The following is a 23183-nucleotide window of genomic DNA, read 5'->3' as shown; positions in this document are numbered from 1 at the left end:
ATTCACAATTGTGTGCACCGAAGAGTTTGCAACGCGTGGGCCAATCCCAATGCGCGAAATCTGTCGATCTTTTCCAAACGGGCATTGGGTCGACAGATTTCGCGCACTGTGATTGGTCATCCGTTGCAAACTCTTGGAGGTGCACTATTGTGGAAACGCCTGTATTAAAGTGGGACCTCGAACCCTGTTCCCTGTCACGCTCCGCGCGCACGAGGCATGATGACCTTTCAGAAATAATCCCCCTACATGTGACAAGAAATCTCCGCCCATGAATATAATTCAACGTTGCGCGTGTACAAGGATGCACTTTTTCCACTTAATGAAAACGCCTTTGCCATTTAACTAACTTTTAATTGAACGCGTATTTCTGTTCATATCGATCTCTTATCAGGTTTGTTTTGAATCGCGGCATAAATTGCTGCTGCGTGGTGCATTCACAGTACCCGCGATTTTCTTATTTTGTCCCAATCAGCGATAGCGTCCCCATCATGCACTTTATATACCCCCCCCGCCGCTTCTTTGTTGATCCGAATTAACGACAGCAAAATGGATCGGTATTGCTTCAACTCTTGTGTCAATATTTGCACATGTTACTGAACAGTAAAGTAGAATGGGGGCTAAAGGGTGTATGGCACGCATTATCACTCGGAAAAAAACAAGGTCCCGCTCCTGCGAGTCCCCGACGGCGTTGATTGATCGCTCGGGATGAATTGCGTTTAATAACAGCGGAAAGCCCAAAACGTCCAGTGCGTCACCCTGCTGACGGTCCGCACGAAAATGTTGATGCCCATCATCAGTGCAAGACACGGTTGTGTTGGAAGTCGCTGCCGAGGGTGTCAGGGCGTTACCTGACATTTTCCTTGAGATGGTTTGCATTTCCTAACGGGCTCTAATCATATCAGGCAATTGCCGTTATTAATGGATTTGACACAGTGTGTTAAGCCGAGACAGGCTTCACCTCTGGAACTCACTGCGACCTATATTTTATACTTTAATGGAATTCCGTCAGTCCCACGGTGTGAAATGTGTCACGAAACTCATTGGAATGCAAGTCTTCGATGTGCGCCTGCTTATTTTGGAGGCATTTTGAACACCCACAAAAGAAGCCCATCACACTCTTTTCGTTGCGCAGTGGCCATAATAATAATACATACAGGTTCATACTTGGCATAAAGGCGATTGGGAATTCATGACAAGGAAGGTGACGCTTTACCCGCAAGCCGCAACTGTTAGTGACCCGCGCTTGTTATAGATGTGTGCGTGGTACCAAATTCCGCCTCTGAGAAAGGAGGCTGTCGCTTGTGTCCTTTTTATGTATAACTCACAAACGAAGAACACAAAGAACTGTTTCCTTTTGCTTCACTTTTCATTCAACTGTAAGATAGTATCACATTTAGGGCCCACGTCAGAAGTAACGAAAATTGTCGTTCTCTTAACATCTTCACAGCGGAGTTCGCAGTTCGCATGAATACGCATTTGTTAAGTCGTGCTCCTCAAGTTCTCTACTGAATGGAAACACTCCAGGTTACATCACGACGTCAGGGATCGTGTCTTCCCTTTTTGAGTTAGTTGAAAAACGTGAAATGACTTGATTTAGAATGCCTCAGTGCAATGCAGTAACCGTGGAGATCTCTTATAACCTACTGCTATTCTAACATCAACCTCGATTGGTGTCAGGTATTTGTCAGGAAAACACTATACTGCAACGTGGAAAGACAGAGGTCTATGAGCATGGAGCTTGACCAAAAGAGGGCGCAATTTTCTCAGCAACGGAGGCTCCTTTGATCGGAACTGAACTTCGCTGGTTCACGAACGATATGAAATGCATGCGTTACGGTCGCATCGCTACCAGCAAAATGAACTATCCCGACCAACATAGCTCTAGTCAACCGATAAAGGTGTGCTACTGCTCGAGGTGGATAATGCGCCCAGATTACATCAACGTCTCTTCTACCTCTCGTAAGTGTTCACACTATATTATAGCAATCGCCTCTCTTTCAACTGAAGATAGCCAGCGCAAAAAACAATAGAGAATCGATGTTGAAATGTAGACTCTGCGGAAACAGCAATTTGGCCACTTCTGGTAACAAGGTTCGTACCTTTTGTAAACACGTGCCATAAGCTTCATCCAGAGCAGAGAGTGCACAATGTCTGATTCTCATTTTCCCGCAAAAACGAGGGCGACTGAGGGATGAGGCGACGAGTACAGGCAAACCGTGCTTGTGGTGGAGACTATTAAAGTGCACGATGCGAAGGGATAGGTCGTTCAAATAATGCCACGGTAGGAAATCGTCAGTTTTCTTGCACACAGATCTGCAAACATTGAGATTTTCACAACGCGGTAATCAGCCTAGAGTGGATCCTGGGGGAGGGGAACGGGTCCATGCCCCCCCCCAAAAAAACCCCACCCAATACGAATTTTGCTTTAGTAATCACTCACAGTGAAGGTATTAAGTGTATTAAATGGAGGTTGTTTTGTATGGACAGAGCCATTTTGTTCGGGGAACTGTTTGTGAGCAGCTGCTTAATTGTGACAGGTGCGATCAATTAATGCAAAGTGTACCAGGGACGCTGCTTACTTGTTTGCCCCCCCCCCAATCCAAAAAATGGGTCTGGATCCGATCTTGCCTCCTGAATTACCCACTAAATGAACCTGCGATCTCTATAAGCCACGGTTCAGCTATTATGCCTCCGTCAAAAATTTGACTTATCAGGCTTCGCAATTCAGTCCTGACTATCTAACCACCATCACGCAGCAAGCAGTACAGTTGCACGCATAGATAGCCGAGATCCCAGGAGTTGTACTTTCTTGGTTACCACATTGAAGGTCCGGTAAAACACTCCCTCGCGCTGTGGGTTTTCTTTGAATGCCCTAGTAAACGTTTCAATTTGGGACAAATCGCGTAGTTAGCGCGTTTAGAGAACGACGGGGAGTGAGAGGACGGAGGCTCTGCACTTTCTGCACTTCTTCTGTTTTGGCGTGCCCCGAATATTGATACGTTCTTGGACCCGTTGAACCATCTTGTCATGACTTCCCTCGCCTCCGAAAACTCCTAAATACAAACCTGGAAACGCTCCTACAGAAAGCTGTACTTTCGCGGGTCAAATTCGCCACACCGAGAAGGTACAGAGAATATTAATAACGGGAAGGGGGGAGATGAGTAGGCCAAAGGAGTACAAGGAAGGAGCTGTGACAGGCGAGCGTGGTCCGTGTAAAACGGGTTGTCTGCAATTCCAAAGTAGTAGGCTGGTGAGGGGTGTTATCCGCACGGTGTCGGTTAGTTAATAGGACGTGAAGCGGGCAGTCCCTCTCTGCATGTATCTGGAAAGAAAAACCTTCAATGTAATTCAGTTCATTATAATGTAGCTCCTAGCACCATGGTCCTGCGCAGAGCGAGATATTGCTATGGTTACTGGCCTTTGTCGATGGCTATGCTGTGTAGACGCTGCACTAGTGGGAAACTCTCGCTTCGAGTACGGTACTCGACATCCGCCGGAGTCGAGAGCGGGAGAGAGGCTCGAGTGTAAATAGTTCAAAACAGTGTTTGGTGTTTACGTTAACAACACGTTTAGTCCTCACTGGAAAAAAGCGCACTGAAGCCGTAGACGCGGATGAATATCGATTACAGCCCGATGGTGAAATAGTCGACTATAATTCAGTTTTCCTTGAAAGCTGATACTGTCCTGTGCCGCTGCCTTGCGCTGAGGCGGGATTAGTTCGGGACTTAAACTTTTTCCTCGTTTCTCGAGTTTCTTCTACCGTGGCGTTCTGGTCTTAAAGCGTTGCAGCAACTCTGTATTGCTCCGTGATCCTCTGCAGATGTGGGGGTTTATCAACGGTGACGAGATTCATTCCCTTTCAAGTGTTGTCGAAGTTCAGAGTAATCCCCAGGGTACTTTATCTCCGTCAACAATGTGGGTTTTCCGCTAAAGCCCCTGTAACTGAATCCCTTATTTTTGTGTAACTAAACATAATTTTGCCCATTGCCATTACCTGTTTTGTTCTGGTAAAAACTTTAAAAGAGTTGTTTTTAAACGAGCTTTTCAAGATCCACGCCAGTCAACATGCTTCGTAGTATTAGTATTAAGTAAGCGATAAAGAAAATATATCCATTTACCCGTTACCGTGTCAAATGGATTCAGGATTGAATAAGCTGCTTTTTACAGATGTGGACAAAAATCGTAATCGAAAATAGAGATGTATGTGTTTTTTTAGTCTCGTAATTTACCCCTGAATTCAACTCTCAGATGGAACATTCATGCTGTAACAGGATGCTTAATTTTTTTCGAGGACTTAGACTTGACCGATGTTTTTCATTCATGCAAACTGAAAGACATAGACGCTGTGTAGGGTGAAAAAGCCAAGGTTTCATCTTGTTCAAAGTGTAATCAAATCGGCCATTTTTCGTTTGTACTTACCACCACTTCCTATTTCCATAATCCAGCAACGCAGGGAGAAAAGACATTCGCTTAACATCTTCAAAAGTACCTCAAATTCCTACGCACAAAGATATGGAATGGAAACGTTTGCCGTCATTCATTTCAATTAGCACACTGCCCAATTGCAGCAGTCATTGCGTCCCGAAAAACCCCCCAGAGATCCAGTGAACTCGCGTAACATTTCTATTCTTCACCCAAGGGGGGCCAAGAGTGCATGGGCGAGTTTGTTTTCCCAACGGATAGAAGTTTCCCAATGACGTAGTCTGTGTTTTTTTTTTTCGCTCAGTGCGGCCGTCGTCTCGCCACTCGCGCGCGTGCATTGCATCGAGTTTCGCCAGCTGCTTTTCTACTTAGACTGGTTCCCGTCCCGTACGTAGTCTCCAGACGTCTTACACACGTCCTCCAAACGTAGGGACTCGTAGTGGGTAATGAATCCGACAGAATCTTGCTGGATGTATGTAAATGAGAAACGATGCCCGCTTAATGCATAAATCAAGCAGGAGCCGATGGCATATTTTGCTTTTTTTCTTCGTTACCGAAAATAATTTCATCATAATTTGTTCATTTATCTAAAATTTGACACAATAATCACTGATTTGAAATAAAGTGCCACACAATGATTTATTGATGATAATCATTGAAAAATAAATTAGCACTCTGTGATCAACACAGGCTTAGCACGGACGGGTAATTGTGTTTTTTTCGCATTCCTGCTGAAGCGTATTTCATGCTAAAGCATTGCTACCGGTATTGGCCTGACAAAAAGTTACATATTCAGCATCCAAACTGACAGGGCTAATCGCACACGTTAAAAGGCAGCTAGCTACTGGTCCCTACATAAAAGGGAGGAAGACCAGTCCACTTTTGTACTGCGATTCGCCGATCGACTCCCCAGCCCAATGCGGAAATATACATACCTCAAAACGGGGTTTAATCAGAATGGGCGCAGTATCAGTTACACTGGTCGTCGAATCGAGTGGATTGGGACACAGATCACGGAAGCGGCCTCTCCGACCACTTGACCTCGAGAACCTACGAGATTCGACTTACTACCGCTGAGAACATGCGCATACAAGTCACAGAATCTCCATTAAACCGGACATATTCCTTTGGAGATACGTGGATAAAGTGCCATGCATGTGGGAAATGGGTGTACATGTATGTTTGGTCACCATTTACCATTTTAATTCATTTCATTTCATTTCATTTCATTTCATTTCATTTCATTTCATTTCATTTCATTTCATTTCATTTCATTTCATTTCATTTCATTTCATTTCATTTCATTTCATTTCATTTCATTTCATTTCATTTCATTTCATTTCATTTCATTTCATTTCATTTCATTTCATTTCATTTAAGGCATGGCACGAAGTCGCATTGAACAGCAACCTGAATAACTCTCACCCTGTGATGAATCCGCATGCGAACTTGTCAGCGAACCGCATAGGCCGATGCGATTTCAGAATCTCTTCAGAATTGTCGTCTCTCCTCATGAGCACATAAGATGTGAATTCGGACATCTTGTCTGGATCAAAGCTTTGGAGCTTAATGTCGTTGATGAGTAAACTCACAACTTGTGCGTCAAACTTAATTGTTAAAGATGAGTAACAGGTATACTTTAAAGTATTTCACATTGTTTGTTTCCACTTAATTTTCATTACAGAATTTGAACTGCTAACTTATACGATCTCCAGCCAATCAAGATGGAGTACGCAGCAGCGGTGGCTGACACCATCCTCAACGCAACCTTGTCCCTAAGCCCTTCGGAAGATCTGGGTATACCCGGAGATGTCTACCCCATACTGGTGCCCCTCATCATAGCTGTGATCACGGTGGTTGGCCTGGTTGGTAATTCTATCGTTGTCTACGTCATTGTGTGCCAGGGCCACCTGAAGACGGTTACCAATTACTACATAGTGAATTTGGCCATTACAGACATCTCCTTCCTGGTGTGCTGCGCTCCCTTCACCGCCTCTTTATATGCCACGCACAGCTGGCTCTTCGGGCAGTTCATGTGCAAATTCGTGTTCTACATGATGCAAGTAAGTTAGCATGATCTTGTCTTGTCCACATAAATTGCATTGCATTTTGACACAATACATGTGTAATGTCGAGGCCTATTGCTGATATGCGAGTTTTTGACACTTGGTGGCAGCAGACGAACTTGTACTCTTCATGGTTTAGGATGTTTTAAAAAAGGGTCCAGCAGGTTTAGACCATCCAAATAATGGCAATTGGTTGTTTTATTATTGAAAGCATTAGTCTGCGATTCTCTGAAACTCGACTTCTGATTTACTTACTTGTTTAAAAGTAAAGTAAGTCGTGAGCGGTTGCTATCCAGCACACTTCTGCGTAAATATGTACGTAGTGCGCCTTGCATGAATGGAAGATTGCACTTCGATGGCTAACCGTTTGGAAGGAATCAGTACAAGAGACGCCTTGCAACAATACACTGTTCTCAATGGATAAGAATGGCACAAAGGAACCAGTCCATTCCAGAGATGGTGGTTGCTATGGAAAAGCTTGTCCCGAATCACGAGGTATAGCAACAGTGTCTTTAGTCTGGGGAATTCAAATTGTTACGTTCCTGTGCAATCAGATAACAAAGTGTACCAGATTTTATTCAAATTTAACTGGAAAGTGGCTTATTGAGCAACAACGAGTCTATACAAAAGAAAGAAGCATCGACTTGACTGTCTATATTATGCGTCTTGCCAGGGTATGACTGCATTCCACTTTGAGTCACTTATTACTCTGTAGGTCAGGTAAGACTACAAGCGTTAATTTTACCTCCACTAAGGGGCGGGAGCCGTGATTTTCATGAAGAGTTCAGAATTAACGGAAAACGTTCCGCTTCTCACGATCGACCGGACGAGCAAATCAATTGCTCAATATTTAGTATTTTAACGAAGTTTGAAATATGTTAATCTGCGATTTAAAATCAAATTTCATGTGAAAAGAAACTACTTAAGATTTGGGGAACATGAACTGTGGGAACTGGAAATTAATAAAGAAAGTAACTTCAATGCCCTTTTTTCACGTCTTAAAAACGTCGACGAAAATGCTCCTTGTTGACGTAAATGTTCGGTATACATTTGTACTATGGATAATGACCATGAAACTTTTTTTCGATGGTACGCATACTGTCTCAACGTAAAGAGCTCTCTTCTGAACAAAAGTTGCATTCATGGAAGAACTTGATCGGAATTATCACATACATCACCGTCACCGAAGAGTGAAGTTTTGATGAAAGCAGACACTCGCTGATTGGATAATAACTGTCGACGTCAGTTGCGATGAGTTGAGTGCGCTTTCAGATGCCCCTTCTCCGTTCACCCTTCGTTTCAACACACAGATGGTGCAAGAAAGTGTCCCGTCGATGTACATCAATGAAACGGACCTTTAGTCAGTAATTGATGAACAAAGTACCTTGCTTCAAGGTCTTCTCGACCCCAATTATTTCCGTAAGTGTAGCCAGCAAGTCGGGCATATTAGGGCCGCCGAAACGAAAAAGCGAATTGCTAATTGAGCTCGACATCATCGGGGGACTTGGACGGTCAAAACAGCGCATCAAATCACGCATTATTGTGCACCGCAGAATCACCATGTTCAGATTGCCTTAGGGAGTTGTGTAAAACGCTGTCGGTGGTGCTGTATCCGGGTAGTCAAAGCAAAATCAATTTATAAAGGACTTACCGTACCATTGTCTTACATCTCGAGCAATTCGTTTAAATTTGAGTGCGATCAAATTTCCTTTGGCAAAAACTCAATAGTTCACTGATCTTTTGGATAAGGCCGTTTGTTAATGAAGTTATCATGAAACCACTTATTTCCTGAAATGCAGGCTTTAACTGGCACCCTAAGCAACCCAGAAGTCAAGACAGTTGAAAATGTGACAGTTGAAAGAGTGGAAGAAAAGTCTCACTTCTCCGAAAATACCTCAAATGGCTATTGATTCCTTTCGCGCGCCACTGTGAAAGCCGTAGCCGAAGACGGTGCCCGTTTGTGACACAGCTCCTGGCATTATGCAGAGAGACTCGAGACTAGAAAGGCAGTCCGCGTGGTTTATCAGGTGCCATACTACAGGTTCAGGTGGACAGGTACAGGCAGAAAACATGGAAAATATCATCCTTTCAAGCTACTTCCTTGACCTTTTGGTAATCTTCAAGATGTTCCTCTATTTTGTTACATGTCAAATTGGCAAATTTAAAGATGACACAATAGTTGTTTTGCCTGCAAGCACGGGAGAAATAACGTCCAGCACCTTCAGTGTGCTGAGGGCACTGTTAAAGCCAAGAGTAATTGCACGTTCCGTCAGCCTTTGCACTGCCAGTGCGACGGCTGTTGCCTGTCGCAGTGTCCTTTGAGGAAAGGCGGGCACATTGAAAAAGCACTTGAGGTTGACCTTTCTATTTGAGCAGGCGTCTAGCAGGTGCTCGGTCTAACGTTGTGCTCAAAAGGGTCGCATACTCGATCTTGTTAGGAAGACCCATCACTGGTTGGCGTTCTCCTCTTGTCAATCAAGACCTAATGATTGAAAAGTTGCCCTCCGCCTCTTGGCGGACAACATAGCTCCCTTTGAGCCGCAAAAGGGTTTTCAGTTGGAACCGTGTAGCAGACATTATCCCTGTACATTGCGGGTGAGCATAATTTGCAGCTGGCTCCCCTGAGACCTGAACTCGTGACTTCCAGCTTGGCGAGGCAGGACGACTTCAGCACTTGACCGGCGTTCCCGCCACGGCCGGCAGGCTATGGCCGAACGGAGGAAAAGGGGTTATCCCTCCCGCCGCCACTCCAGAGACGTTAAGAGTAATACGGCAGTCAGGAGGATTCTGGGCGACAGTGGACTGCAGTCATCTTCGTGTCTCCAATGCCTAACGTGGTAATCGACACTGAGTAACCCCCCTTGGGCACCTTGCGCTGCTAACGCTCTAGTTTATGAGATCGAAAACTAGCCAACAGAGGACAATTGTCCTCGAAAATGAAAGTGGTCAATTAATGCGCCGGAGCCTAGCTGCATTATAATCCTTCCAGCAGTGTGGATTTGAACCTACGGCTTCAGGGTCATCATTCCAGTGCTCTCCAAACGTTGTGTTTTTATTTTCGTGATGTTCCCGTTCAGATATGATGGAGCAAAAGCGTCGATTGGCGGACCCAGAGAGAATAAACGGACGCGCTTTGCTTACGCGCATGGCTAGCCCGTTTGACACAGGACATCCTGGTCTGAAGTAAAGTTTGAAGCAGGGATAGCGTCAGCACTCGACTCGAGCAGTAATTAGGACCTGGGTGGAAACAAACATGTATAAAGACAAGCCGCGTGCAATGATCCACACAAGGTAAAACAGACTCGGGCCGCATCCGAATCTGTTGTCTAGAGCTAGGTCTAGGTCTTCGTTCCATTGGCAATGCGTGGAGACACGCAGACGATAGACCTAGCCGTAGCTCTGGAAGCCCGTTTCAGACACGGCCCAAGCTTCGAACAGGAGTCCAAGCACGGGATTCCCAACGGCTGTTTCACGGCTTGTATGGTTGGTATACATTTGGTCACAGAACTCTGTCTAGCTGAGGTCTGCTTCTATTTTTTAATAGTATCAAACTCACAGAGAAAAACAAAGCCTTTTGCAAAGAGGGGTCGATGGTCCTTTGACAACAATTCGCTGGTAGGCATTCGTGGCGAAAGGTAGATGGACGTCAGCTCACAAATTTTTGTCACCGAAATCACCAGACCTTTCGATTTTCTTTTACAAGCTATTAAACGGACACTGCCTGTGATTAAATGCCGGGCCCAGAGGCGCTCGTGGCAACAGAATTATGTGGTATTTGAAAAGAAAAGTCGCCTCAGGTTTTTTGTATAATCTCGAGCTGAGATAATTGCAATCTTCTCTGCAATTATGACAGATTCTCTGTCTGGATGCTTCAACTAGGAGAGACGAACTGACTCCGCATATTCAGTAACATGTATGAACTTGGTAGAGTTAGCACATTAACCAGCGTTGGATTGAAGGCACTTCACAGTCACCTCAAATTGCTCGGCCCTATTCTTTCCCCACACTTTTTTGTGTACATTTTGTCGAGAATATCCAAAGACAGTGTTTGACTTATATTCCCTCATGTGCCACGTGAATGAATTTCATCTAAAAAACAAAACAAAACTTAAGGTTCGCTTGGTATGTTGAAATTGGCACCCGACATGTGGCGTGAAAACCGACTTAAAAATAAAGAAGTCAAAGAGCAGAGCCTACACGAGCCACGTATCAAGTGACCGAAACCTCAAGAGGATGGTTACTTGCAGCATGGTGCTTATGTCAACGAAGTGACGGGACCTGTCGTGCAGTTCACGATCGTAATTCAAACGAGACCGTGAACACTGTCGAGGGTGTTGGCTTGGGCCGTTGGGAGCCGACAGGGTCAACTCACCCGCCGTGTTGCTCGTTTTTTTCGAGTACTGCATGACTTATGCTCGTTGATAGAGCCACGTGCAACCTCGACACGGGGAAGTGGCAAAATGCCCCACGCCAACGGACCCACGGCAAGGTGTCCAAGCAACGGAGGAGGGGCCCCACCATGTAGGGACGCGCAGCGATGCTAGAATTAGCCACCTCCCCGCTTGGATAAAATGTATAAACAGATGTCCGGCGGAGCAGTTCAAGTCAATAATCAGCGAATGGAAGAAAAAAACTACGCGACGTCCGACCAGTGTATACAACTCTTTTCAAATATTGATAGGCCATTACTGAGGAGGGTCGCCCGAATGAAATGCTAAAGGAGCGCGAATGGCTCGTCATTTCTAATAATTATTCAAGAAACTGTGTCGTTTCTCTCCACACGAACCTTTCCAATGATGTAGCGCGTGACAGAGACGGGAGATCTAGTTGGATTTAATTACGAAATATATTACTACAAATCGAAACAGGAACCACAATTCATCAAAATGAAATTTTCTTAATTCCAAACGGATGGAAGAGTACGAATGCATTTTGGGCACGCGTTTTAAATGTCGACACATTTTCTTTTCCTTGGACCGGTAAACGATGAGGCGTGTCCTACTTAGTGATGGAGCGGTTAATGAAACGAAGCGATTGGAAAGGCGTACTAGGCGAAGTACTTTCTTGTCAACGTTTTTCCTCGTCGGCTATGGACGTCAACCGTTTGCCTATTTCAACTTTTTCTTGGAAACAGTGCCTTTTTGAGTCCGTTGGCGGGGGACCAAACAAATTATATTGTACAATACCCCGTATTGTTCTGGAGAGAGGCCTGACACCGTAAGAGGGCGATGTTCATGATGCAGATGTACCTCTGCGATATGTATTACATTCGTGCAGAATCATACGTCAGAACGACATATTTGTAGACTTGTTATTGTTTTCCCTTTTTGAGTGATACTGAATGCATTGGGTTGTTGGGAAGTCCGAAAAGTTCTTCACAATCTGCTTTAAATTTTTCTCACCACGAAAAAGTTTTTTTGGGGGGTTAGTTCACTGGGCCGCCCCTTGCCAAAACGTGAGAGGATTTATAACCTCCATCCCCCGATCTTTACGCCCCTTTATTGTTGTCTAACATTTTTGAGGACTTCGCATTTTGATTTGTGTAAGTGTTCTCTATTTCTGTCCCATTGAGCCGGACTAGATAGATGTATCAGGTCGTGCGTGTGTGTCGATTCATCTCCTCCTCTGAGGACCATCCGAGGTATTCGATCTTGGCGAGGCCGTTGTTCCTCCGCATGATTCCAAATCCGTGACACATGTAAACAAGTTTCTATCCAATTCGACCGGCGTCCAGGTTCAACGCCTGGTGGAACTTTGAGCAGTGCGGGGCGGGCGCCGGTTACAGGCCTAGTCGAAATCGAAACCGTCCCTCGTCATCGCCCGATGAAATTACAGTACATCACCTGCCCAAAAGATCAGCGACTTAAAGAATGTTTAAAAAAATTTCCTCCCCTTCACCCGGTGGCAGAGAAAACACAGACGGACGATTTCATTAGGAGTAGTTGTACTGCAGTTGCATTAAAACCTACTAGACCACAATTCATGTGTTGGCCTTCTCCTGTAAATGCCACATGATCAAAAGGAAACTTGACAGTTTAATGCGTGTCTCAAATTGAAAACGTAGTGGGGTGACCAAATATCGGATTTTGTTCGTGAGCTCAAAGTTACTGGCCCTCGGATCGTAGACCTGCTTTCCGGTACTCGACCGTTGCCGGTTATTGCGTGACTGGTAATTGGAACCCCGTTTTAACCTGCGGTTGATGGAAATATACGGGGCGGTATTACCCCTGTTATTAAATTGATATTCCGCCCTGACATAACAGGAAGTAAATACAAGAATTCCCTGGTTGCGGACGAGTATACCGCGGTCGATATTGCACGCTTGAGGAAGTTCGCCATTGTCAACACTGGGGTGATGCAATACCTCCATCATGTAATGCGCGTGCACGTTGAACACGCTGTCGCTCAGAATTTTTGTCAATGGCGCTGTTTTCTCGTATCGAATAATGAACTCGCATCACAAAAGCTGAGGCGTTAAATTGGTGTTAAATTAAAACCCTTGACACCGAGGGTGTAAAATTGACACCACTGTTTTTGCATTGATTCATCAATGTTTGTACAGAAACACCGATTCTATTCCTTGCTGAGGGTAACGCACGATCAGAATTGAACTACTGGTCTTGGCTTGGTTTCATTCACCCTGGAATTAGTTTGTCTTCTAGTAAAGCACTAGAAGCCAAACGCCCGCAAGTAAATTTGTCATATTCTTTCCTTTTTGCCACAGGATTCCTGTACAAAGGCCTATCAGGCAGTTCCGAAAATTTCATTAATTTAAACGGGCTTTGACTCGTGTGGAGAGGGCCCCTCATGTTGTCCACGTTGCACTTAGGCATAGTGACGGTTCGAATCCCGCCCGAGGCTGTTCAAGGGTTTATCGGAGCGTTTGGACTTACCCAGGCACTTTCCGGATTAAGTTGCGATACTACCTGAGGGTGAAATTTAGCAAGCAGTCTTTTCAGTTAACGCGTTTGTAATAGCATCATCAGTTTAATGCATTTTGCTCGGTCTCTGTGTTATTTCAACCTGCCATACTATCCGCTATTAGCAGATTGTTAGCACGGCAGTTGAATGACTGTGAGATCTCTCCTTTAAGTCTTGCCTGCAATACCGTGCCCCAAGGCATGAGGCTGTCACTTCACACGAGACGTTGTCACGCACGCTCATTAGCCGTGATGGTTTTGTAATCGCGATCGAACCTGTGATAATGTGTTGAGGGCCGGTTCGCGTCTGACTGCCTGGCGCGGGGCAAATTTGCCTTCACGAACTGTGTCGCCGGTTTTGAAACGCGTTCGTCTTTAGCGAGAATAGTTTCTGTGACGCCACAACCAGGCAGGCAGCGACACGCCGTTCGCGCCCAAATCCAATCCAACCTTTCGTCGAAAAATTTCACGAATGTTGGCATTCGCTTCATATTATAAAAGGGCCTGACTCAACTAAAAAATATCTCATGTAGACGTTTAGACTTGTTGACTTCTGTGTGCCATGTAAATTAATATCCGGTGGTAATTTGTACCCATTTATCAGCTATGGATAAAGTGTTTCCGTCATTTCGTGTTGGTCTACGCAAGTTCCTGGAGGTGGGATACATTAATGACGTCACTTCCCCCCTTGCACACATGCACTAATGTGCCTTCATGGAATACCACCATCTTCGCTAGTTCCAATCCTTGTTATCCTTGATGCATATAAGTCGGGGAAAAGAGACTTGAGAGGAATCTACGGATCTCGGTGCCCCTGTTGTAATGCACTGATTCGTGAGGCGAAAAAGGCGAGAAAGCTTGTGACTGAGGGATTTGCGATCCCCCCGAGGGATTTCTAGGCCGGGATATCAAGTTTAAGAGGCGCATGAAATTGAGCTGCACAAAGTGCCAGCCCGCAAAGCTCAGAGGAGCTGCAGATTAGAGGCAAGTGACTTTGAATGTTACTGTGCTTACTCTGTAGGTCTCTGTTGGTCAAGTATCCACACATTTACGGTGCCAAGAATTAACAGTTTATAGACAAAGCATGATTTCACATTAAAGGAAATGCAAAGATAACCATGGAGATATGTGATAAAATTATTACGACTAGTGCTTTCAATTACGGATATAGGGCCGCCTGACAGTGTTGTTTCAACGTTGTTGCTACCGCAACTAAGGCATGCAATGACTAATGGAAATCACGACGCGTCCAAATTACCTGCTTAGTAGAAGGATATTCACAACATGACATTGTGATTTACTCCACCATCTTGACTGTTTTCGTGCTGTGTTCCATGTCTGCATGCATGGGCACCACACTTATGCGAAATATTCCCCGATAGAGGGCGTTCACATATTCAGAAATCCTTGCCCCGAAACACATTTTGTTTCATTTGCTTAATTTCCCTTGAAAATCGCGGGGAAACTTCATTCCGCCCACACGCTACTTTGTCTACGCTGGCTGGTTCAAACACAAGTGACACAGTGCTCTTGTCGTTTTTACACCTTATACGAGATTACTCCTGAGATTTTAGACTGAAGAAAAGACACATTCTGGGGCAAGAAGTCTTTCGGAGGATTCTATGGTGTTTTGATCACGTTATACGGCCTTGATTCACCAACAGGTGCGCCCTCTGTTGGTAAAAGCAGAAACTGGAAGACCCCCTCACTTAAATGGGAAGGATCAGGAATGATGATAGAGAACACTTTACCCAGGTTATGAATAATACCTTGAGAGGCGAACATTGGAACGTTACTTTCGAAGGGGTGTGACGGACCTGCAACGAAGAGCCACTTCTTATCCAACAAACGTCATGCTTAAGCAGTGGCACATGAATCAAACATATCAGACTCTTTTGGTATTTTTAACACCCGTTGTAAGGCCCCCTGAATCCGTACACTAGACCTTGGAAACCCAGTTTCAGTGTCCAATAGGTCAATATTATCCGAGGGGCCTGATGCTACCCACAACGTGAACTGATAGGACCGCTACACGGTCGCTACAAACTAAGTCAACCAGTAGCGATTTTCCTGTTTCCTCACAGCGGAAATCTGAGCTGCTGTGTGTGCCCACAACAGTCAGGTTGCAAGTATCGGAGTAGCGGGATTCGAGGTAGTGGGGTCTCCTAATGGCGGCTTGGTCAGCGCTCCTCTAGCCACTATAGCTTCCTCGTAATCCGAGCCGGCGAGCCCGCAGATAACGACGGAGGAGGACTCAGGGCAGGTCCCTGACGAAACATTACACAGATCCTTTAACTCCTGAAGACTCGGTAAGATGATCGCGATCGCCTAGATGGGGTTGACGGCTTATTTGGAACGGGGGATGTGCCTCCTTCGGCCCAGGTTCGTAAACGGCCCCTCCGTGTGTGATTCTTATCAAGCCACTGCCGTTTCCACGAGCCAAGGATGAGAAGTTCGACCATTTCGTGGGCAGTCTTCCCAAAGGAATATTGAGAAAGTCAGTGTAAACAAAAAGTCACACTCAGCAGGTTTTCCCGTAGGTCCGTGGAGAGCAGAACTGTTTCTGTATACACGGGGCTGTCCTTACGAACTCCAGTTTTTACTCACAGTAGTTCAGTAATAACGATTTCTGTTCAGTTACCGTCGGCAATTTGACATCGGAAACCTATGGACCTCTTCGATTTCCTTACTCAAGGTGCACTGTGGCTTGGAGTGAAGTACACATAAGACGACCCTCCGTAATGGAGTGTCGTCAGCGCCATCTGCTAACGATGCTTGCCGTGTCTAAGCTTCCAGCTTGAGAAGAGACTGAGGGCCCAGTACCCATTCCCTTTGCACTCTACATGTCTCGTCAGGATCTCCGACCTTTATAGCCTACCTCACCCTCGATCAGTACTGACAGAAGATAACGAATGCCTGCAGCACGTGCAGTTAACAATGCATCTTGGACACTAATCGGACCTCTCTGAGAATTGACAATCACTTTTCTGCTCAGATGGGAACGTCCCTGGTTACGAATAATAATTGAGCCCAAAAGAAATACAAAATGATTTGTAGAATTAAATGCCTGCCTTGTTCTTGGGAGGTATTTTTGACAGGCATTAAGCCCCATCACCATAATGATGCCCACGTGATCTACATTACAAGTACAGTAGTACTTGGACACTTTTCAGAATTCCGATGCTTAGCCGAGGAAAGATTATTGAAGAGGTAATCTGGGTTCCGTGTATTGGCAAATGCGCAGAAAATTTCACATCTTAGAATGTAATCGGATACATGAGGAATCTTTGGTCCTCACTGGTCTTCAATTGCAAAAAAAAAGATTGTTTGAGAAGGTGTGATAACCGAAGTCAAAGTCATTCGAATCCTGAAACGAGACTTTAAATCGAAAGGTCCCCTCGAGCCACCTGATGTTGCTGTAGAATTGGAAATAACAAATACGGCAGCGTGACGTGTTGGTGCACTCGATCCGACTACCACCGCTACTCTTAAGTGAGGCCTGTGCAGCAAAATAGCCATGCTCTAACTGTGATGCTAATATATTATCGTGTGATGCAATACAGTAGGCAAACTTATAAGTGAGGCTATTCAGCGTCACGAAAATTTGCAAACAGAAGGCTCGAGCAAGCGCGCGTTTCCAAACGCGCATTGGGTCGACAAATGTCGCGCATTGTGATTAGCCAACGCGTTGCAAACTCTTGGTGGCGCACTACTGTGAAATGGCCGTATTGGGAGCTTTCAGAGTTAAGGCAGCCCTTACATGCACAGACAGCCGAAAAGTTCCATAAGCTGTCTTTAAAAACATCATCGATGCTGCGATATCACGGGGATGGGGCACGAAGATCCGAAGGGCTAACGAGAATGGAGGCCGGCTCACTGTACGTCACCCCGCTGCCTCCATCCATCAGTAGACGGAATCCACCGAGAGGACGAGATGGAGCCAAACTGATTGAGAAACTGCCCCCTTGGCTCTCTCTTAAAGAAATATTCCTCGTTTCAACCTGGTTTTGCTTCAGTTGTTTCTGACAGTGTTTTAAACTTCCAGCTCTAGACAAAACGAGAGGTTTGTTCCGTAAAGCTCGTTAAGAAAATAGCACAAGCCCCGTTGTGGGCCTACCATTCAAATTCATTGCCGCATTATAAGCCCGTGAAGGGGGTCTTCTAGTGCCCGTTCAATGCTCAAATCGACGGGCAATACTCAAACCTTTCTTTAAATAGTGTCACAATACAGCTCGGATCAACGGAGAAGATCACGAAAATCACAACAGAGAAGATCATGAAACAAGGAAACTATACGATCGAACATTTTGACTTGTGGTGCACATATTTACAGCCCTTAGCCATAATGCTTTTATCTTTTTTGTATTTTGGTTAAGCCTCCTCGACTAAGCTTCGTCGTAAAATGAACATACCTCTAATGGTCGCACACTCGTTTGAAAAGTGCATCTTGTCCAACTTTTGTTCGCCTGCCTGACCAATTCCCCGGCGACAGACGAAAGCGATGTCCCCCTGAGGCTGTGGAATTGTGCTCGCGCGGGAATGGCAATTTCTGGCGAGGCCGGATAGAAGCTTGGGGTGCAAAATCCATCCTCTGAGCCCCTTGCCATTGCCGTAAGCCGCGCTTGTTTTGAAAGAGTTTTCAGACATCCTTACAAAATCAGTGCATTTCGGAAATGTTCTACCCCGAAATCGCTTTCCTGAAAGCAGGTGAAAAACACTACACACTTATATATAGTTGACCTTTTTGTGAAGAAAAAAATTAACAGTCTTCCGTGTAATACATCTGTTCAGAACAGTCCAGTTTTTAGACAATTTCCCTGAAGAGGTAAGACTCCGTCCGATCGCACCACAACATCAGACGCCTTCTGGCGGCTTGTTTGTGCATACTTTATTATTAGTTGCCTGATTTGTACGTCTTTGGAGGATGGGGAGAATTTTGCAGGATGTGGGAAGAAGTCCTGACGAATCGGTCCGATGTTGATCGAAAGCCGAATAGTTCAGAGAACTGCCTTGTCTTGCGGTCGATGAACACGGTCATCGGGGAAAATAACACCACCGTAATCCTATCGTCCCAGATTTGCGCGTCCCACGTCAATTTTCGTTTATTATACAAATAATGAATGTCTCACATTCGCCTTATGGAATGGAACATTTCATTTGTCACCTCATGTAATTCTTACCGCTTGACGAATGTGAAACAGTCATTATTTTGTTTTATACACTATACCCACATAAATCCAGCGCCGTTCCTTTTCTGTATACAAACGGTGATCGCGTATTTGCGTCTGCCACTTGCAAAACCGATTCGTGTATGTCCGAAGTGCCACCCACTAGCAATACCGTGCACTGTTAGACTAGTTCCCGTCCCTACATTAGTTGCCTCTTTCTTACAGGGAAACGAAATAATTATGTGAAATGGGGTGGAAAGCAGTCAAGTGTTAATAGACTTCTATTCACCGTGTTCCGTGAAATAGAACGAATCATTCAATGGCACGTGACCAACGAGCCACCAATCGCGTTCGCGCGATTTTACCGCTTATAAATTACTGCTGTTTTCTGTTTAATCGCCCGTACACTCGAGTGAGTGTTTTTCATCCGATTATGCCATATCTTGATACCATTTAGGACACAGCTGCCCCAGAGAAATCATTTCTGTCCAAGAAGTAACCGTCAAAGCTGATGTCCCCTCTTAATTGTACAGGGCAAGTCAATTTCAATAAATGAATATTCAAATATTCCTCTTTCCATTTTGGTAATCGTGTATTCGTGAATTCGGTTATACCAGTAATTAATTTCTGCATTCAGCTGCCTGTAAGGTTTACTTCTAACTTCTTCATCAATGTTATTAGAATGCAATGTTGTAACAAAGTACTTGAGTTTTCCCGGAATTATGTATTGTTTGTATTAATTTCCACCTCCCAATGACACATTTTGAAAATAAATATTGGAAAATTCTATTAAAAGTTGAATATCCAAATATTCGAATTAATCGGCACGGTCCAACTTACTGTCAAGTTTGACCGTTGCTCTTAATAAAGAGAGAAAAAAATGAGTAGAAAAAACGGGTTTTGAGACGATTGGCTCATCCTGCAATTTTACACTTTATTGACTGAATTCGAGCTTACTCGTCAACACGCGGCAGTTGGGAGACTTGAACACTGCCACTGATGTTACCCTATTGAGGAATGTCCTCCAGTATTGGCCTTTCTTGGACGGGGCTATGGCGCAATTGGACTGTTGTCACCGAACGTAGTTTGCTCCTTGTGCGGGGAATATACTTCTGCCTTAATTTGAGTTCGTTGACTCGGTGCTGTTGTGACATGCTATATCTCGCCGCTGTAGAATTTCCCTGAAAGCGTCATTTATAGCTAAGGCAGCATATAGGATTTGGAGCTAATTTTCACCATATTTTCCTGTTGTTTGTGCCAAGGACTTATTTTGCAGTGTGTGTGAATGTATTGGTGATTTTTGTAAGGCATGCTGGAGGCACGCTCGGCTAAGGGAAGGCACGTCTCTGGAAAACATTGAAATCTAATAGCTTGATCTTCAAAGTAATTCGGAAAAAATTAAAATACGGCCGTTGCACAATAGTGCACCAACAAGAGTTTGTAACGTGTTGACCAATCACAGTGAGCGAAATTTGTCGACCCAATGTGCGTTTGGAAATGGTCGACAAATTTTGCGCGTTATGACTGGCCAACGCGTTGCAAACTCTTGGTGACGCACTATTGTGAATCTTCAGTATTGGGGCATTCTCCATTGTTGTAACAATCAGCTTCAGGAGAGGATGTTGTTGCAACCTCGCAACTGTCGATCGTTACTGCTGCTTTTGTGAGAGGCATGTTTTGTCCAAGATAGTACAAACGAAGGCAATCTTTGCTTTAATGTGTATTATTAAAGAAATTAGACTTATTTTTCTGCTTTACCATTAGCATTTATCATTTACGTTTGTGTTAGTTAGTTTTCAGTTAATAATAATGCGTTCGTCGACTTAGGAGAGGGGTCTCGTCGCCGTGTAGTCTCTGCCGATCGCTGGGGACATCAATCGTGACTGCCCGGGTCTGTTTTACCCACGAGTCAATGAGTTGCGATGAAGATGCAGCATGACGGGGTGGCTTGGAAATGCGGTTACTTGGGGGCGAATGGTGTACTGCAGAACTGGAGCTGAAGATGAGAGGGACGGAAAAACCGTCTGGTACATTGCACTGTTTCAGTGCGCTGTCCGATCAAGTTACGCCCCACTGTCGGCTGAGGCCTCCTTCCAGCGTACGATTCTTTTTACTCAATACTCTTGGGAATCCCGACTTGAGTAAAGGCTATAATTATGGCCGTGGAGGATTTTGTCAAAGGGAAGCAAAGTCTGACATATCAATAGCTTCCACGAGGCATAGAGATTAGTCTCTTCTCAAGAACCATTTTCCCATAAAAAGATACATCGTGTATCCCCAGACAGTTGCGTAATAACAAAACACTCTTCCAGCCTTTGGAATTATGGCACAGCATGGCCTGAACACGTGGCCCAGTAGAGCGTGCGCACATCGGTTCGGATGGCGCGCATATCGCACCCAGCACCCGCCCACCTTTAACCAATGATCGACAAAAGGCCGTTGATCCTCAAACATCTCCGTTTGTATAGGACATCTGTTCAAAAGTACAAGAAAATTGTACCACCTACGTTTGACGTCAGTGCACCTGAACGTGTGCACAGGACAGAAGTGAAGCTCACGCTAAATGTTTACCTACCCTTTCACTCCACTGGAAGAAATAAGCCTGTGATGTTGACATTCCAGCGGATTTTATGGTTCATCAACGCCTGTCGGCTATTAATGACAACATAATTGACAAATATCTCTTCATGACCTTAAACTAAAGGCTTTGGGAAGTGATTTCCGACATCAGATCGCTGTTAATTTGCGAAAAAATAACCTATTTCAACTTGAATGAAATTTTGCTGCAAATCTTTCGTGACGTCAAATTCGCTTTACATTCACAATTGGTTATATGAATCGCCTTGACACAAGTTTTCACATGTGACACCGACTAACCTTGTCGATTTAACTTTTCCGTAATTGAAAAGGTTGATTTAACTTTTGCAAATTTGAAAAGTAGGTTTAAAGGGGGTTGGGCCAGAGTGCGATTGAACCTGCGACTCCCCGAATTCCGTACTAGTGTTACACTGACTTGCCTTATATTAGCACAGTGCGGGTTGTATCTCAATTTCGCCAGTGTCTTTGAATCTTCGGTACTACACAGAAGCCATGCTTCTTGCACTTTGTATAAATAGATGGCTGCTAGGCTTCTCCGACGAGCCTATATGCTCGCCACTCCATTAATTATCGGATGCTGTTTTTATGGAATTATGTTGTTAGTTGTGTTATTGTATTCTGTGGCTGGAGTGACGGAGCGCTGAGGTGTCAGATGACAGGAAAATATTTGATACCATAAATACCCGCGCGGCGTGACAACCGAGTTTGACAAGCCACACACTCGTTTTTCCTCTTCCTCTTCTTCTTTTGATGTCTCATAAGCTTAAAAGGTTTTACCAGAGGGGGCCCATGTGGATGGTGTGTTTGGAGAAGACGTGTTTAAGTGCTCCAGAATCCCTGCCGTTGTCATTTGGGTCGGTAGGCCAGACTTTAATGTGACGGTGCCGATTATTTGTGTTCACCCGTGCGGCGCGCCCGGAGACGTCGGGGACACACACCATCAAGTCCACTTCGCTGGGCCGACGTCACGACCGGGACTGAAATTGACGGGAGACGCCATTGTATGTGAGAATATTGTGCTCTGTTTGCCGCTTTGCACCCCCTCCCGTCCAACAAGATTAACTTCAGCACAGTTGTCCCTACAACTTGACATCCACACGCACATGGATTGAACTTAAAGAAGACCACTGCAACATGTTTTCAGTGTAATTTCACTAAGAGTTTGTGCCGGCAACGGGTTGTAAAGATGAAAAGTACGAACATTTTCAAGCCTGGAATTTCAAAACGTTTGTAGAAATCTGTGGACACGACGGGAGGACGGAAAGTATTCGACATCACTTGGCAATGTTTTTAATAAAGATTAACGCAGAAATGCGCGCACATTGCATGGATATACAATGTACCAAATGTGCACAATACATATTTCGGTTAAATACACGTCATTTTCCAGGCGGGTATGTAATGATGTTTACATTAAGTTTACGTTTTGGAGGCTCTCGGTTCTTTTGGTTGCAGTTGGTCCTCTTAAACGCTAATCTTACTTCTATGAACAGTGTTGTTGACTGAAGGACCGTACAGTCAGTTTTTCCTGATCAAAACGTAAGGAGGACATTTACGCAAACGGTTAGCAGAACAAAATATCTTGTTCACTTACTGGATGTGTAAATATCGTCGCTTGTAAACATCCTCTGCACTCTGCACCTTCGATTTTGATCTACAAACGAGACTGCCCAGTCTGATCTCCTCCATGCCATCGGCAATTGAGTACTTTTACATGCTGCCACCAAGCGGCTGAATACAATCCACCATGTTAGATTGTTAACCAAACCAGTTGTTTCCGAGAGCAACTTTTTGTTTATCAAGTTCTCTGCCAAGTATTGGCCATTTATGTCGCCCGTTGGCCGTATTAACCTATTAAGGAGTCACTGGACGACACGTACGCGTGAAGATCAGGAATTTGAAATTGGGAGCCCTGATCTCTTTCATAAATAGTGTCAAATCCTCTCTTACGTTATCACGGTGCACAAGCTGATTGTCTAGACGCCGTCTGCTCGAGACCGGAGTAGGGA

General features: G+C 44.8%; 1 protein-coding gene across 4 annotated transcripts in view; it reads left to right on the top strand.

Moving 5' to 3' along the window:
• Positions 1–23183, top strand: part of LOC110982575 (G protein-coupled receptor 54-like) — an 85516-nt gene that overhangs the window by 54206 nt on the left and 8127 nt on the right. For all 4 annotated transcript variants that reach the window (XM_087147839.1, XM_022241084.2, XM_087147841.1 and 1 more), the window contains one exon: positions 6107–6485. In XM_087147839.1, the coding sequence (XP_087003965.1) occupies positions 6147–6485 (339 nt within the window). In that variant the 5' untranslated portion in view covers positions 6107–6146. The remainder of the gene's footprint in view (positions 1–6106; positions 6486–23183) is intronic.

The sequence above is a fragment of the Acanthaster planci genome, linkage group LG17, assembly GCF_054643075.1.
Source record: "Acanthaster planci isolate LZ-2023a linkage group LG17, COTS_SCS, whole genome shotgun sequence".
In the NCBI taxonomy this organism is placed as follows: domain Eukaryota; kingdom Metazoa; phylum Echinodermata; class Asteroidea; order Valvatida; family Acanthasteridae; genus Acanthaster; species Acanthaster planci.
The sequence above is the reverse complement of the archived record's forward strand: the minus strand, read 5'-3'. Positions and strand labels throughout refer to the sequence as shown.